At 32.4% G+C, this 20,000-nt stretch overlaps 1 protein-coding gene across 1 annotated transcript in view; it reads left to right on the top strand.

The window, feature by feature from the left end:
* The first annotated feature begins 10,386 nt into the window (after nt 1–10,386).
* Nucleotides 10,387–20,000, top strand: part of LOC125025710 (obg-like ATPase 1) — a 64,722-nt gene continuing 55,108 nt past the window's right edge. Inside the window, exons 1-2 of the mRNA XM_047613852.1 lie at nt 10,387–10,512; nt 19,435–19,624. Of these exons, the coding sequence (XP_047469808.1) occupies nt 19,444–19,624 (181 nt within the window). The 5' untranslated portion in view covers nt 10,387–10,512; nt 19,435–19,443. The remainder of the gene's footprint in view (nt 10,513–19,434; nt 19,625–20,000) is intronic.

A 20,000-nucleotide genomic window follows, 5' to 3' on the forward strand; every position in this document is an offset into this window, starting at 1 on the left:
ATTGTTATTATTGTTTATTATTATTATTGATGACGTTTGTGAGGATCTTGGTGAGGATGATATGATGGTTGCAGTGAATGTAATACTAATGATCATGATCATGATAATGATTTCAATAATAATAATAATAATAATAATAATAATAATAATAATAATAGCAATAATAACAACAACAACAACACCAACAACAATAATAATAATAATAACAATTATAATATAATATAATAGTAATAATGATAAAGATAATGATGATGATAACAACAACAACAATAATAATCTATAATTATCATAATAATGATAATAATAATAATGATGGTGATGATAATAATGATGATGCTGATAACAATAATGATAATAATAATAGACTTATTATTAGATTAGAATAATAACAAGAAAATCGCAACAGTATTATCTATATATATCTGTGTTTGTGAAAAATGATACATAAGCATCCTCAGTATTACTAAAACGATATAAATAATTTGCATTATTAATACCACCAACATTAAAATAAAACGGCCAAGATCTCGGGCCACTGTCGATGTCACTACAGCAAATGAAACGTTGTTTTGATACTCTTGATAACACTGACAATGCTTATTACCTCCGTAGCCTCCCTCGCCACGCTCAGCCCGGCCCCACGCTGAACACTCGGTCCCGACTCCGACCACAGACACACACGAGATCGAAAACCTCATTCACTCCAATCTCCGTAATCACTGCACACAGATCGCTTAATCGCCGTCCTGTGATCGCTGCAATGCAACTTTAATTCCACGTATATTGCAATCGCATTTGTAACTGCATTAAGTCAGCGACGCTCTTGCAACCAACCCTCAACTGCAAATCAGGAGCGAAACGAAGTCTTGGGAGTTATGGGTTGGGACACGAATGCGCGTTCGGGGGATGGAGGGTCTCGAGGCCTGTGTATTTGTCGGCCGCTGATTTGTAGGCGAGTTCTTATTGTATTAGGGTTGTATCTTTGTTCATATTTGTGTTATTATTTTTATTATCATTATCAGCAGCAAAAGTATTCTTATTACTATTTTTATTTTGCACACTATTATTATCATTATTATTATTATTACTATTACCATTATTATTATTATTATTATTATTATTATTATTATTATTATTATTATTATATTGATAGTATTATTGTTATTACTATTTTTATTTTTATTATCATCATCCTTATTATTATTGTTGTTGTTTCTGTTGCGTTGTTATTGTTGTTCTTGTTCTTGGTATTATCATTATCATTATTATTATTATTATTATTATTATAATCATCATTAATATTATTATCATCGTCTTTATTATTATCATTATTATCATTAATACCATTATTATTATTTATATTATTATTATTATTTATATTATTATTATTACTATTATTACTGTGTTATCATTATTATTGTATTATTATTATTATTATCATTATCATTATTATTTCTTTACCATTATTATTATTCCTACTATTATTTTTTTTACTGTTATTATTATTCATATAATGAATGTCATTATTACCATTACTTTTATTATTATCATTGCTATTATTGTCATTGTACACATTATTTTCTATTATCAATAACAGCTGCAAAGCAGCATTATAAATATTATTATCATAATTATTATTATTATCATAACTATGATTATTATTATCATTATTACAAGAATAATGATAATGATAACTGTTATTATTATAATTATTATTATTATTTTCCTTTTTATTATTATTATTGTTATTATTATTATTATTATCATCATTATTATTATCCTTTTTGTTATTATTATTAATATTTTTATTATTATTATTATTATTATTATCATTATTATTATCAGTATTATTATTATTATTATTATTATTATTACTGCCATTATTACTGTAATCATCATTATCATTATCATAAATATTATCGTTTTTGTTATCATTCTTTTTTTTATTATAACTATTTTTATTATCATCATTATTATTATCATAATTTTTATCATTATTTGTATTATTGTTATTATCATTATTATTTCCATTAGTATTGTAATTATCATTATCAATATTATCACTGTTATTATTATCATTATTATTATTATTATCATTAATATCATTATTATTATTATTATCATTATTATCATTACCATTGTTATTAATATTATTGTCATCATTATTATTATTACCCTTATTATTATTATTATTATCATTATTTCTACTACCACTATCATCATCATCATCATCATCATCATCATCATCATCATCATCATCATCGTCATCATTATTATCACCATCGGCATTAACACTATTATTTTCATTACCATTATTATTACCTTTATAATTTTTGTCATCATTATCATTATCATTATTATTACTTTTGTTACTATCGTCATTATAATTTTGGTTATTGTTTTTTTTTTATTGATAATGTCACCATTGTTATATCATTAACAGTCATTATTATATTTCAGATTTTATATTATAGTAGCAATTATTTTTATCATTATTACTATTATTAATATTACTAATATTAATATTAATATTATTATCATTTTTATTATAGCTATTATTATCATCATCATTATTATTATTATTTAGTATTATTATAATTATTATCATCACTATTGTTATTGTTATTTTCATTATTATTTTTACTATCATTATCATCATCATTATCACTATTATTTCCTTTTCTCATCATTATTACTATAATCACTGTTGTTACCATTATTATTATGAATATCACACTCATTATCATTATTATTGTTATTACCATTATTATTAACAATATTATTATTATTATTACTATTATTTCTTTCTATTAGAAGCTTTTATTTACAATCATACTGCCTGAGACAATTATTATCATTATTGTTTTTATTATTATTATTATTATTATTAATGTCATCATTATTACTATTGTTATTGTTATTATCATAATTATCATTTCCTCTACCATCATCAATATTGTTTTATTTTTTATGACGATAACGACTATCATCATTATTGTCATTAATATTATCCTTATTATTAGTAGTAGTAGTATTATCATCATCATTATCATTATTATCATCATTATTATTATTATTATAATAATAATTATTATTATTATTATTACTACTACTAATATTACTATTATTACTATTATTATCATACTGCTGTTGTTATTATTATTACTATTATTATTATTATTATTATTATTATCATATTATCATTATCATTATTATCAATATTACTATCATTATTATCATGTTTATTGTTTTATTATTATTATTGTTATTATTATCATTATTATAATCATTATTACTATTACTAGTATTATTATTTTTATTATTATTATTATTATCATTATTATTATTAATATTATCATTATGCCTATTATCATTTTGATAATGATTACAATTATCATTATCATTATTATCATTATTATTATCATCATTACTATTCTTAATATTATTATGATTGTTATTGTTATTATTAGTATCAATATTATTATGATAACAATAATAATAATCATGATAATAATAATAACAATAATAATTATCGTTATTATAAATATAATAGTAATTGTTATCATTATCATTAACATTATTATCATCATTATCGTCATCATTACCATTGTCTTCATTATTATTGTCATCTTTACTATCACTGTTATTGTTATCAATATCATATTTGCTATTATCATTAATATAATTATTGACATTATTATTATTATCATTATGATTATCATACTGATTATTATCATCATTACTATTATTATTATTATTATTATTATTATTATTATCATTATGGTTATCATACTAATTATTATTATTTTCATTATTATCATTATCATTATGGTTATCATACTAATTATTATTATTTTCATTATTATCATTATCATTATTATTATTATTATTATCATTAACATTATTATTATTAACATTTGTATGATTGTTATTATTATCATCAGTATTATCATTGCTACTATCACCATCGTAATCATTATCGTCTTCACCAGCTTCACTATTATTGTCATTACCATCATCATTATCATTGTAACAATTATTATCTTTATTGATATTATATCACATTTTATATTTCTATCATCTTTCAAAATGTATGGTCCATTTTCAGTGCCATTAAGCTCACTCATTAAAATATTTTCATCATAAAGTAAACGATATTGCTGTCAAATAAAAGACACTTTTTTTGCTCTGTAATTTTAGGCATTTTTTTTTTTTTAATTTTCTAATCCTGTTTGATTCGTATATCTTTTTAATTGTCTATTTCATATACACATAAATATATTTCTAACTATTTCGTATGTTTACTTTTATTCCTATATTATGTTTGTTTATTCAGTTCACATATTCAGACTTTAAACACCAATATTCCAGTCACATGTGGATATTATTATAGCACTGACAGTCTATAAAATGTCGTCGACTTCCTTTAAAATAACATGCATTAAGTCCAAGTGTTTGCTATTCACCTAAGCTATTTATAAGTAATATATTCTTACCAACTCCTGAATCTTGACACCTTATGATGAATATTTATGACTCCACGCAGAATTCTTTTTTTTTTTTTTTTTTTTTTTGCGCAGCCATAACAAATTTTCAAGCCAAAGACCTGATTTATGGACATATACAAGTATTCACAAATTTCAACTGCTGTGATTTGTCCCATATACAGAAGTGGCAACTATAACCTTGTTAGTCTCCTTAAGGTTACGGCAATTTAGTGGACTCCACTCGTAATGCAAAAAAAGATGCTCATAAAATCTCACCCGGCTATATACATACATAAGCAACTGCACCTCTTTCTTATTACTCTTCCCTATCCCTCGGCTCAGCTCCACAGGTAATGCTCCTAAAGAGATATCCTTATATTTTCTACCATATACAAATATAATTAAATGCAGTTCGCATTATATTTGTATATTAATAATTTCATAATTGATGCATATACAATATTTCTATCGCTGCTGCATATTATGTATTGTCATGGCAGTCTTGATAGATGTGATTCTTTATTAAAAGAGTACATTTAAAACTGATAAGAAGTCTTAATACAAACTTATGAGGTAAAACAGTTGCCTTTGACCAAGCTTAGTTAATTCTAGAAATGGCAATCGCTGGAGGCCATTAAAATCGCTGACAGCATGAGAGCTTAAAAAAAGAAAAAGAAAAAAAAAATCTACGTCTTCAACTAAGTGAACAAAGAATATCAAAGGGAGGACATGGGTGACTAGACACGATTCCCGATTGAGGAATTGAGAGAAATGGAGAAACTTCAGGTCAGTCTAAGAACGATGAATCTCCTCAAGGCCATTTCAGACATCTTCACTAACTTCCCTCCTAGAATCGATGTCCTGAAATGCAAGGATAGGAAGATCCTCTCGGAACGGAACAAATAAAGCGCCGCCTGAAGAAATATGCCGTAAAACTGAGCCAGATGAATACCTACAGCAATGTGAATTTCGATGACATAGATTTGTTAAAGAGAACCGAGAAGAAATAAAAAGTCCTCTGTCAGAAATTCTGGAAGGCTAAATGTGAATCCTTAGATCAAAAATCATTTGAATGAACCATCCATACTTGAGAGACGCAAAACTAGTTTGCACTGCCATGGATTCGGGAATTGTAGAGAATAAAGAATAGGCCCGAGTTCTGTTTTACTGATTACAGCAAGGCCTTCGACTGGACGAACCATGACCTGGACATACACAGAGAAAGTGTACCGTGTGTATCTTACGGGGAACAGATCTGGATGAAAGTACACATAACATCAAGAAAAAGGTAGAACTTAGAATAAACTCAGGTACGCCGTCGCCACCATGTTGACTAATCGTATCCAGTTGCTGGAGAACATAATCAAAGCTCAAAAAAGGGGACTGCAATTATGAAATTAAACACGGATCGGAAAGAGTGATGTCTTTCAAGAATTTAGAGATTCCTCTCAAAATATTAAAGTGCCATTTGTCCATAGGTCATTACTGGTTATTGAGGTGGATTCTGCAGAAAGCTAAAATAATCTCATTAAGACAAGATTTTGAACTGTAGGTATGGCTGAGGTTGCTGCGGATCTCTTGGGTCAACAAGAAAAGAAACAAGTGGGTCCTCGAGAGGGGTGAGACAGATGAACGCTGGTGAACTTCATTGACAAAAACACACTGAGTGTTGTATGTAAACACGAAAAGGAAGAGAGGAAGAGTTAGACAGCCTAAAACATTAAGAATCTTGGAGCTTAGGGGAGAGGGGGGCCCTTGGTCGTCGTCGTCTTCGCCAGAGGTCGCAGAGAACATTGACGAACCTTCCAAGTTAGTCTTAATTTTGTGCTGTTTAACCTCAAGAGGATTGTGAATAAGAGATCTGATTTTTTTAAAAAAATCATCTGATTCTGAATGACTCGGTTACAATATAAAACGATAATTTATTTAATCTGCTCAGAGTGTGATCAAAGGTGCAAAGTTCCCAAGAACACTTGAAATTGCACACCAAGCAAGCGAGGGATCCGACCTCTAGTTTACTCTCATTTTTTAAGTTTGTTAAATACATATCTAGGTCTTATGTTTGCAATTCCTGTCATATTCATTTAAGGAAATTTATTTGTTGAATAAATAATATATTTCACTTTAAAGCAGATAGGAAATGCTTTAGTGTCAGCTTAAATGTATAAACAAAAAAAGGTTTCAATATTGAAAAAGTGAAATAAATAAATAAATAACAGCCTGTATGCACTAGAATGAGTTCCGCTTTAATAATGACACGACAAAAAAGAAAAAGAAAATAGAAAAACACCTTCATTTGCCGATTGAAAGGATTACAGACAGAAAATTAATATTGAAAAAAAGGTTTGTTCTACATCTCCAATGTGAGAAATAGAATATCTTCGAAAAAAAAAAATTATCTGCAAGTGACATGTGACCCAGTAATCATTATCAATAAAACGTCATATCAATAATTTGTCCATCAGTTATTGGCACAGCTGCAGCCCTTCAGCAGCTGTGCGCTCACCTGCAAGGACAGTAATTACGTTGTACACTTTCGGGGTTTCCAGTCGTACAGTGTGACTGCTTTTCCCAAATCAGCTGGCGGGATGAGCAACCAAGGGGAGGGGTGGGGGTGGGAGTTGGTGGGGGATACCTTTCTTTGTGCATTACGTCTGTGTGGGAAACTTGCATCTCAGGTTACTTTTTTTCTATTTCATCTTCTTCCTCTTCGTTTCCTTTCTTCTCTCCTCTTCCTAATCTCTTGTTCTTATTATTTTCTTCATTAATGTTATTATTATTGTTATTATTATAATTGTTAGTCTTATTATTGTTATCAAATTTATCATCATTATTTTCAATTATCATTATTACTGTTATTGCTAATATTATTATTATCACCATCATCATTATTACTAATATTTCATTATCATTATTATCATTTCGCCTTCTCTTCTGACCCTTCGTGCCTCTATTAAGAAGCGTTCATAGACATCCTTCATACGAGTTTTTCCTTTTCTTTCCCTCTTGTTTTCGGTTACTTCCTCTGACTTCATTCGAGTGACATCATCTATCACTCACTGCTGGTGACTGTGATAAGGATGAGATCTATCGCTTGTGAAATTAATTCGAAATTACCCTTGTTTATACATCGGCCCACATAGTCTTCAACTTGATTACTGTTTTGGCGACATCATCATTATTATTAATGATACGTCGTAGCATGACAAAAGCGCCCTAATGTTTATAAGTGAGTCATCCTCATAAGTGATGCATCCTAATTCATAACCAAATCGCCTTCTTAACGAGGATTATGTTTTTTTTTTCTCTCTCTCTCTAGATGGCAAGGACTCGCGCTGCCCAGCAAGGAAAGTCTCGCGTCATCTGATATCTGACGATAAGAAAATGCTACTTTAATAATTATTGCTGTCACCGTTATCGCTGTGTATCTTTGTTATTATTTGCAGGACAATGTATTGATCCATTTGTTCTTATTACTCACTCTTATCATTATCCTATCGGCATTACAGTAACAGCTACTGTTATTCTTATGTTCAACTTTGTAACTTATTCCACCTGTGTAATTATAGTTGTTTATTATCCTTTATCTATTTTATTTCAGCATTCATAGAGTAAGAGTTGCAAGGTATATTTTGCCTTTCATTACTATTCGAGTGATATTTAACCCATACCTCAAATCTCTCCCTATACAGTATATCCTCCTTCATTTGCTTTCTTTCGTCGACGCTCTCACTGATATGAAAAGTAAACAAAGTTTACAATTTTTGTTTACAACTGTTCGTCACAGCGGGCCCAGCCGGGTACTGTTTCATCTGGCAACAATGAAGCCTCAAGTGAAGCGGCCGTATATTTGGTAGCACTGCGGTCGCCGATTGAATGTTCCTTGTAGACTCTGCATCCGGTCGCGGTTGCCTGCGGTCAGATTTGTGGGCCGAAGGGCATCGGGGAGGACTGTTTGCTTTTCTTGTGTCCCTCACGGATTATTGCACACATTGTACATCAAACGTAGGACGCTTGGGAGAATGCTTTTTTCTCGTGTTTCGTGAAGTACCATCGATACAGTACATATCAGACTGAAATGGAACGAATCATTCCTCGTGCTTATTCGAGATTATCTCACGTTATCGGGTTTTAAAGCAATGAGACATTTGTTTCTGAACCTGAGTTTCATGTTGGCACCCATGCCATGGCATTTAGGTACACAAAACCCATAAATATCTATGTTAATGTATACCCGTACATGTGTGTTTTATGTAATAAAAGAAAACAAGAACTATTTATCAATCAGCGTTTCACTCAAAGAATGATCAAGAATGAACCCTTTGAAGAGTTAAATATATGTTCAGGAACTTATGTCATATATTTCGCTCTGTGGGATAATTCACCTTCGTCCATACCTTTATCACGCGTTAGTGTATTACGTGTCTGTGATACATCGTCAAAATTATTTTTGTAATTTGCTGTGTAATTAATTATTATGTTTTTATTATCCCTAGTTTTATCAGTCTTGTCTAATTATTAGACTCCGTACATTTTGCCGATTCAAGTTCTTTACAGCTCTCTAAGTAGACAGACCCATGAAATCATTGAACTAACAATTATGATTTGTCAGTATTGCACATTTTGCCATTGTGCAATCCTTGATTATCTCATTCTTATATTTTTTTTTCTCGAATTTCCAAACATTAGAACTGTAAACTCTTTAACAGGAAAACCGTCCACCTTGAGATCCGTTTCAATGAGCTCGCAGCATCCGAGGGGGAAAATGAGGCTCCATCTTCGAAACAAAGGCATCATGTTAAACAGTTCACGTGGAAACCATCATATCAGGCGTTCTCTGAGGCTGCATAGAACAAGGATTATGAGGCATAGCCATTATCTTCTTTAATGCTTATACCTATCTATCTTTCGTCTGTCTGTCTACCTATTCATCCGTCTATACATCTATCTATCGATCTGTCTGTATATGTATATATATGTGTGTGTGTGTGCACACAAACTCACACATCAACTTTTTTTTCGCGTGTCTGTTTATTTATATATACATATACATTTATTTATTTACATATATGTATTTATATATATATATATATGTATATATATGAAGTATACGTGTGTGAGAGAGAGAGAGAGACCTGAAGATGGGCTCCAGGTGGATTTCGAAACATCTCATTATCAATGTAGTTTCCAAATTGTTTTTTTTTTTTCTACCATTGTATCAACACAGTAGAGTGTTTTACCATTCATATATATGTACATATATACATACACATATATACATATATATACACACAAACGTATGTATATGTATATATATGTGTATATATATGTGTGTGTGTGTGTGTGTGTGCGCGGCCATACGTACACACATACATCCATCCATACATACATACATACATACATACATACATACATACATACATACATACATACATACATACATACATACATACATACATACATACATAATACATACACACATAATTACATACACACGTCCGTACATACAGGCATAAATCGATACACCGATACAAACATATATATATATATATATACACATTCATACAAAAATGCAAGCCATGCGGAATCGATTGCGACGAGAAACCCACCCAAAAGATTGCTTTTATGGCAAGATTAATTGAAAAAGGTGGTATTCTCTGTAATGCGTAGACTAATTCTTCGTCTTTACATATTTTGTTTTTATATATTCTACCTTCATTTCTTTCAATATGAAAAATAACTTCCGCATTCTTTGGCGAAGAGAAATTATTACACACACACTCCCTCTCGCACGCCGCATCGTAGAGAGTGGGAAATTAACTTTTTTATTTTCGTTTTTCCTGTACACGGGAAACATATATCTTAAATTGTATAGAAAATCATGAATAATATTATTTTAATATACCCTAACGAATAAATTCCTCACATAAATGTCAAAATAACCAATATCGACATTTTAAATTCCTCTTCTCCACGTTGGGTTTGTTTTGGTACCGGGATCCGGGCTGCCGACCCTCATTTAAAGGTAAATTCCAGCGTTATTATGCAACCTTTAGTAAATATAACCTTGGTTGTGGAATCTACTATAGTGTACCAAGATATCTAATGCAACCCATGCAAGTTGTAATGTGTATTTTTCGAAATTTGGAAGATATGAAATTGGGTGCGGTTCTGAGCACAGGAATCTCCGTCAGCCATATGGAAATATTTTCTTTTCTCTCGCGTTATATATGTCACGCTGACAATTAATGTGTATTTTAAGGTATATGTGATTGCAGTAGACATAATTATATTATGGTGAATGAGTGTCCATATTTGGTTTTCATTATTTGATATATATTTGTTGAATTTGAAGAAAACTCAAGACATGATTTCATCAGGTTGAGAAATCTGTAAGAAGTCCTTTCTTCTGAATTTGCTTCAGGTTTGTTTTCTTTCAACGAGCAGTGTGCAATTATTTGATATGTTATGTGGTTTTAAAGGCTGGGAATAAATTGACTGTATTTGCTTTGACATAAAGTGATGTCTTGACTAGTATGACTGGAGTTCTGGTCGGCCGTGCTCAGGGTGGAATTCTCGTTCCATATATATATATATTCTCGCAAGACTGACATGCAGAAGCACATGATGCTGAGTCTGTCTGACGTTCTTTCCTGCCGTGGATAAGTGAAGGATTCTGTGTTTTCCAGGATGGGGATTGGGGGCGTGCACCCTCCATGAGGAGATTGCATGGGGCTGTGCATTAGACAATATAGGGACCGATTTGGTACTGTGATTACAGCAGAGTTTGAGAATTGGCAATAGACATTGCATTATGATTCCGTAAACGTGGCCATAGCCAACTGGGAATTACGCTACATGTGCTTGAGATTCTCTGCCACCAATTTCTGGGAAGGTATTTGTTACCGAGAGCGACACACCCTTCAGAGACAAAGTCCCAAAGCAAGGGTATCGTGTGAATCCTTAAATCAAAATCTAACCTTTCCTACCTTCCATTTATTCCCTAATGGGGGGACCGGCCCCCCCTCTGTACCTCTCCTTTCTTAGCACTTGCCAACTTACAGAAAGTGGACATTAAGAACTGGCTGTGTGAGGGTTTTCTGGATTTAGTTTCTGAGTGGAGATATACAGCTGATATTTTTGTCATTTTGTTGAAATTTGAGTCTGGAGTGACTGAACTTGTAGTGTTTATTACTCTATTTTTTTTAAGCTTTATAAGATGACAATGTCCATTTCCAACTATCTCTATGCGTCACTTTGTAACTTTAAACTTTTGTAATTCAGCTGTGCTAGTTTCTGAATTTTTTTTAAACACTAGGCTAAGTTATATAAGAAAATTATTTAAGAGATACCACAGCCACATTTTTTATTGGAAAATCATCTGAACAATGTTTTGGCAAAGCATTTCAGACAGTATCAAAGAAAAGAAACACAATAACACTAGGTATATACTATATTTCTAAGGAAAGTATATATTCTCATTCTGTATGTAGTAGTGAAGTGTATGAAAGTGAAAACAAAATGCATGCACTGATAGTGTGCCTATAATAAGAATTTGAATATCACACCGCGACCAGTTTGTGCTGACAGTTTGCAATTCAGGATTGTGTACTACACTGAAAGCGTATCTTATTACTGCAATATGTCAGCAAGTTTTGTATTATAAATGGTTACAGCATATGAAAGGACCACATCAGAAAGGGAAATATATACAGCAATTGATGGGTAGTCCAGAGACAGAGTTCCCAGTTTAGGTAGGTCTTTTGTTCATAGAGGAATGGAATAAATTCATTTGTTTGTTCAAGCCAGGGAGTGGTCCTGTTGCAGTCGTCCTGCTTTTACCATGAGACTTGGGTTTTATTCATAATTAGGTTAGTCTGTACAATATGGGCACACAAATTCAAATTCATATTCATGTAGAGGACAAACAGTGATGGTTGCATCTGACAATCTGAAACTATATATGATAGTAGGGTAATTGCTACCAAGAGTCCTTAAACCAACTTATTATGCAACCCCCCCCCCCCTTTTTTTAATCACTTTGTGCCAACTGCCACAACAATTTTGCTATAGAAAATATTTGTGACACATACCTTCAGTGTTAAAGGTATTGACAAGCTGCAGCAAGGAGGAATTATAGGAAACGGACTTATAAGAAACGTGACGTTAAGAACTGGCTGTGTGAAAGTAATATGAACTTAGTTTCTGAGTGGTGACATGCAGCAGCTGTACCTTTATCATTTATGACTATTTTTATGCTCTCATGCCTGTTTCCCTCTATCTCTGTGTGTCACTCAATAACATTAACTGATAGAGATAGTGCAATTCATTATCTGAGGATTCTTTTGTTTCCTGCTCTGAGAGTGGCCAAAAAGATCCTACACATATAAAATTGTGGCAAGATTAGAACACAGATTGGATTTTTCTTTAATGATGAAGTGATGTCAATGAAGTCTAACAATGATCAACAAACTTCCACCACATGCTTGTAGAGTGCCAATAGGTGTGGAGGCCATACCTAATGAGATGAAGTAGAAAAAGTTAATGCTAAGGTGTAAATATGTACCCAAAATTCTGTGTGAGGCAGAGCATAATAAAGTATCACATTGTTGGATATTATTTCAATAATCTGTTTAGGTAAGTACCAACACCATGCACATACCACTGGCCAGCAGTGCCTTCCATGCATGTCTAATACACTTACCTTTGTGAAAATGTCCAGCATGTAATCTCTATAGGTATTGTATAGAATACCAATACCTTTACATGACCAATCAAGACAGTAGTGGAATCAATGATTCCTCTTGCCCTATAGGTAGGTCATTTGCTGCGGAACCCCCCCAAACCCCCACATTCTGGGCTCCAGTAGCAGGGGGAGGACATGGTACTAGGGAAATTGTGGGTAAAATATGAATAATAATATATATAAAATACATAAGCCACTATATTGTCTATATATACAGAGAGTAGAGAGTGAGAGGAATCCATTGATGCTAATGTCATTTTCATCAGTCATGCAAAGGTATTCTGAATATTTTGTATTGTATCTTTTACAAAAGGTAAATGCAGAGCTTTAATATGATATTAATAAAAACAATGGGGGTCTGAAGTCTTAGAAATTTGTTAAATAGCATTGTGTAGTTATCATACCTTAAAAACATTTTTGGTTCAAATAAGACACACCAACAAAAAGTTTGTGAGGTACTTTGGGTATTTGATATTTGTATTGATATTAATACAAATATATGTGCTGATTAGGTGCAGTCCTGTGGTAGGAAATATATAGTTTGTAAAGCAGAGCAGATTGTAAATTGGAAAAAAAGTACATGAAAATGGGCCCTCAGATGACAGACCCTTAATGAACCAGTCCAAACTCTTATCTTTCCAGTATATATGTGCTGGAAGTTTGTTGGACCTCTCTAAATGAGAAAGTTGTTATTGTTACATGACATAAAACCATTGTTTTAATTACCCATGCAAGCATTCTATCATGGATCTTAGCAAGTTTCAAGTGAATTTGGAGAAAACATTTGATAGAATTATGAGAGATAAAAACTTGTTTCAAAAGCCATTGCTATTTTAAAATTCTGTATATTCTGTATAGAAGCAGCATGTCACCACTAGTACTTTAATGAATTTTGTATAGATTGACAGCTTTTGCTGTGTATTCTGGCAAGGTTGCTTGTGAACTGGTTCCTTGTGTGATAGATTTCCTTAAAGATCAACAATACAACAGGTGCAGTTGCTGCATGTGGCCTTAACCTCACAAATTTAGAGTTTTGGACATCTAAAGTGCTATTTCATTTGCCTTGTAAATATTTACCTATTTATTTTTTATTGATTTGAAACTTCACCTACTTCAGCTACAGAGCTAAGTAAAAAATGTTTTAAGTAGTCTATGGTAGCTATATTTTACTTTTTATTTTGTTATTAAGATAATGCTAACTAAGTAGTTTACAATCTTCAGGTGTAATATTAATGACAGGAAAGAGTGATTAGGTTATCAGGGAAGTAAGAAGTAAATAAGAAAAGTAATGAATGATTTCATTTGAGTTTGAGTTTATTATTGCATTTGCTTTTGGACAAAGTCATTGGCAAAGGTGTTTGGTAGTTAAATAGCTGGTTTAGCTATGCCATAAGTTGTGAGAAGAAACACATATATCAGTTTAGGTATTATATATTGTAGCTGATAATATGATTCTTAAAATAAAGACCAATAATGGTAACAGTAATGATGATTCTAATGGTGACAAAAATAATGCTTATTTTTAAAAATCCCTGTTGTGTAATTTCAAGTGAGCTTCACTACACATGAATTATTATAAGACTTGGGTAGTTTTGTGTAGTGGACAATCTCTTTGAAAGTAATCTTAAACATTAAAGTTATGATGTTAATTAATTTTGAACTAATTAATTGTTGCATCCATAATTAGGTATCAGTAAACAGGTAAATGATTAGCAAACCATTATAAAACCTAAACTTGTATTTAGTTAAAATATTGCAAAAGATACAAAGTTGGTTTTCAGTATATTGATATATATGTAGATGTACACAAAATTACTTAACCCAATGCCGTTAGGATGGCGTGTATGTACCCACTGTGAGTTTAGTTTCTTAATTGTCTTTACACATAGGTTGACAGTCTTCTGCTAGCTCAAAAGGCAGAAAAAAAAAGCTCTTACAGAAATGTATTGTCACGTTTCTTTAGTAGTGTAAATACTTCAGCTTTGTATATTTTATAACTTGCTTATTTTAACCATTTGTTGTATGAGGGTATGTGAATTTTGTTGCATGCACATAGCTCCCCAAGTGCTCAGCTATTATGGATTCAGTGAGATTTCCCAATTTCTTGAATTTTTAGGGAAAAGTTATTTTAATGCTATTTAGCAATAAAGAAAATAATAATAAATAAAAAATATCGGCAGGAATAATTGACTCCATGGTGACTCGGTAATTGTGGAGCTGTGTATGTGTAAGCACAATTGATTAATTAAAATCATAATAGACACGGCATATATCTCATACCACCCCAGCATAAGGGGTTAAGTAAGTAGACTTTTAAAGAAAGAGAAATAGATAAAGGACTGGCATCATTCCAGTTTCCAAACAGCAGACAAATTAGTTGTGATAATGAATGACTCGTGCAATATTCACGTGAAGTATGACAGTTAGAAAAGATAATGCCATGAATCACAAGTTTCCATGATATTAGACCTACTGCACAACTTTCGTACAGTGCTGTTAGCTGTGTGGAAAAAAAAATTATGATTTAAAAATGCCCAAAAGTTTAGTACAGATCTTTACTAAAGATCATGTAGCAACAGTTATGATAAGTTTCAATGTTTACTAAAGAATTTTCTTTTTATTTATTGTGACAATCCTTTAATATAAAATTTTATGTGGTTTGGTTATTGATTATACACTTTAATTATTTTTTTATAGGTATATGTATATATAGATAGATAGTTAGATAGATAATTGATATATATTTAATATATATATTTAATATATATTTAAAATATAGTTATATATATAAACATACATACACATAGAGATACATATAGCCATACATTATATTTATATTATATTATATTATATCATATCATATATGTTTGTAAATCTATGTGTATACACATTACGCATATACACACTCACACACACGCAGACAGGCACACGCACACACACACACAGGCACACGCACACACACACAGGCACACGCATACGCACACGCAGGCACACGCACACACACACGCACACACACACGCAGGCACACACACACACGCACACGCACACGCACACGCACACGCACACACACACACACACACACACACCACGCACAGGCACACACACACACACACACCACGCACAGGCACACACACACACACACACACACACACACACACAGGCACACGCACACGCACACGCACGCACACACACACACACACACACACACACACACACACACACACACACACACACACACACACACACACACACACACACACACACACACACACACACACACACACACACACACACACACACACACACACACACACACACACACACACACACACACACACACACACACACACAGGCACAGGCACAGGCACAGGCACACACAAGCACACACAAGCACACACAAGCACACACAGGCACACTCAGGCACACTCAGGCACACTCAGGCACACACAAGCACACTCAGGCACACACAAATACACACAGGTGCACACAAGCACGCACACAATAGCACACAAGCACACACACACAGGCACACAAGCACACACACACAGGCACACAAGCACACACAGGTGCACACAAGCACACACACACACACTCACGCACACACACATGCACACACACACGCACATGCACGCACACGCACACGCACACGCACGGGCGCGAGTAGATTTACATGTACTTTATAGATGAGGAATTATAATCTCCTATGCCATTTATTCAGTATTTTTATAAAATGAGGAATTGTTTTTCAGTTAAAAAGGAATTACAGACAGAATGAATGTGGTAAATATATTTCAGTGACATAAATACCAGTTCACAATATGCTTATACTATACTTTATACCATGATAAACAGCTGCCGTAAAGTTTAGCACTGATTACAGTAATTTCACAAACCCGATTAATTCCACGTGCTTTGATATTTATGGTTCAATTGTAGTCATTGCTTGGTGCTAGAATTTATCATGAATATCAAGGAATGTTTTTTATATAGATCCTGAGGCAAGAATACTTTGTCCCAGTTTACAGTCTTGTAACATGTGTAAGGTTGATAGGATAGACACCTTAAATGGGGTATCAAAGGTGTGGAGAGAGTGGGATGTTTTAAGTATTTTCGTTTTTCTGCAAATTAAATTATCTTTTCAATTCATGCTTTTCTTTATTCCAAAGTAAGAATCTGTAATGTAAAGGTTGAACATGATTAAGATCTGATGCAAGAAGATTCACACAAAAAAGGGATTGCTGAAATAAAGTAAAAGTAAGATTAGAACCAGAAGGTGTGCATGAAGTATTTTGCCAAAGTATTGCAAAAGTAATTATTTAGCAATTATTTAAAGACTATTTTTGCCTCATAAACTTGCTTTAAAACTTAGTAATGTTGTATATTGAAGGTGAATTATTTTATTAGATGATAAATATAAATAAAAGGGAAGGTGTTTCAATAATTATGTTTACAATCTGTTATAATAGTTTAACTATGTAGTATAAGACAACAGTACCAGAAATGAATGATAGAATACTAAGTATACTTTAATAAATCAGTTTTGAGAATATATTATCCTTTGACCCATTAAAACAGTATTTAAAAAAAGGATGAGTGGCTTTCATTGATTTTTCATTTCAGTACCACTGATGCTGCTGCACATTTGAGATCTGATACCTTGGTAAACAAGAAGAAACTGCACGCATAATCTATGTGAAATGTGAACTAACACAAACATGCACATTTAGTAAACCATTACTACTCCTATTTTTAGTTATTTTTGTTTTAGTCATATACCTTTTTATAGAAAATCCATATTTTTTGTGCAGTTTTGACTTGCTATGTGCAAGTTTCACTATATGTTGAGTAGTAGTCTACATATGGAATTTTCATGTTTTGCACAACCAAAGAAAATGGGTGTCTTGAGATACTTCACATTTTGTAAATAGAATAAAAGTATATAGGAATGCAATTGGTAGAAACCCATAACTAGGGCAATATATCACTGTGCTCAGGATAACAGTGGACTGAGGGGGAGTATAGGCTCTGACTGACCTTTCAACTTGAGGGGATTAAGGAACATTTCCACTTATTTAAGAAGCACACACACCTGAAAAGGAGAATGAAATGCACAATACAAGATACTAAACCAACCATTAATTATCATTGTTTGTGATGGCTTGTGATGAAATTTGATGTGTATATCCTTGTCTACTCAGAAGTAGATGAGGAAATTTTGTAATTCCCTTGCATTCTTGATAGAGATGATTAAATTTAAAGTATTTTTGAATTGATATAAATTATAACTTTCAGAACATTGGTTCTACTTTTATAAAAGAAAGTCTTTCTCTTTAGGTCTTTACTTGGTTACTTTGTGTAAGTTTAAGTAGGAGCCCTATGGGGAGCCCATGCTAGGGCCATCATGGGGGACTGCCCTTAACATTGGTTAAGTCTTTAGTACCAGTTGGTTTTAAATCAGCACTTTGTAGGGTGTTCTACAACTGCAGAAGGTATCAGAATACTATACACAAAGGAACTATTAAATGTTTTGCAATTGGAAAATTGATCTGTGCATTTTTTATACCCCTTGGTTTCTTTTGTCTTTCTTTAACTATGCTTTTTCACTGAAATTCCCTCAAGTCATAATTACTGTCTTTGAACTGGAAAAAATTATTTCACATGTTTGTTCATTGTTTATTTACTACAAAAATGCGCAATTTGGATTTCAAGAGCTGTAGGTTGCTTTGTTTCCATTTCTTTTGTCATTTATGGGAGTGCTTGAGTACTTGATTAAGTCTTAAATCAGACTAATTACTACCTGTCACTTCAGAACAGTTTCTCTGTACTAGCAAAGAGATAGAATGTTCCCGAGCTATCATTTAATTCCTTTTGCAAAGAAAAAAACAGTATGAAGAAATAGCCTCAGTTGCAACTGTGCATGATGTTGCTACATAGCTGTTTGTTAGAAGTAGCGATGTTGAAATTGAAATTGAAAGTGAACAAAATCTAGTGGTGACCTTCAGTGATTTTAGATTTTTTTTACACTGATCACAATAACTAAATGAAGGAATTGTATTGACTTGGACATTGGATTTGAGCTCAATTTGTGATAGGCTAATGACTTCAGGTCATATTACATTCTGATAACAGAGGGATGGAGAAAGATCTGTTTTAGATAATATATATTTGAAGAGTAAAATCATTCCTTTTCCCCTCTACCAGTGACCAACAATGCCACCCAAGAAGGAAGCAGCCCCCGCACCCCCGCCCTTGATTGGCCGTGTGGGCACCAACTTGAAAGTGGGCATAGTGGGCCTGCCCAATGTTGGCAAGTCCACCTTCTTCAACGTCCTCACCAAATCCTCGGCCACTGCAGAAAACTTTCCATTCTGCACCATCGACCCCAATGAGAATAAGTATCTCAGCACTTAATGGGAATTGTGCTTCTAAATAGTTGATAGAATAGTTTTTTAATGTTTTTAATATCAGAGCTTTCAGATAATTGGACTGCTTCATCTCTTCACTATTTGCAACGAGCGTTGTGTATCTTTCTTTATGTAGGTTGGAATGGAGTGGTTTATTTTCTATACATTTTCTTTAGTTAACTATACAAGTGACATATTAAAACTACAGAAGAGGAATGTTTGTAGCTTTCTTTTGACTGATAGATATTCTGTAAGAGAGATAGTATGTTGCATTCATGACATTTATGTGTGTGGGGAGCGGGGTAGAAGTAGAAAGAGATAAAGAGAGAGAGATGTAAAAGAGGTAGCTAAAGGGAGACAATT

Source organism: Penaeus chinensis, chromosome 5 (assembly GCF_019202785.1).
Source record: "Penaeus chinensis breed Huanghai No. 1 chromosome 5, ASM1920278v2, whole genome shotgun sequence".
In the NCBI taxonomy this organism is placed as follows: domain Eukaryota; kingdom Metazoa; phylum Arthropoda; class Malacostraca; order Decapoda; family Penaeidae; genus Penaeus; species Penaeus chinensis.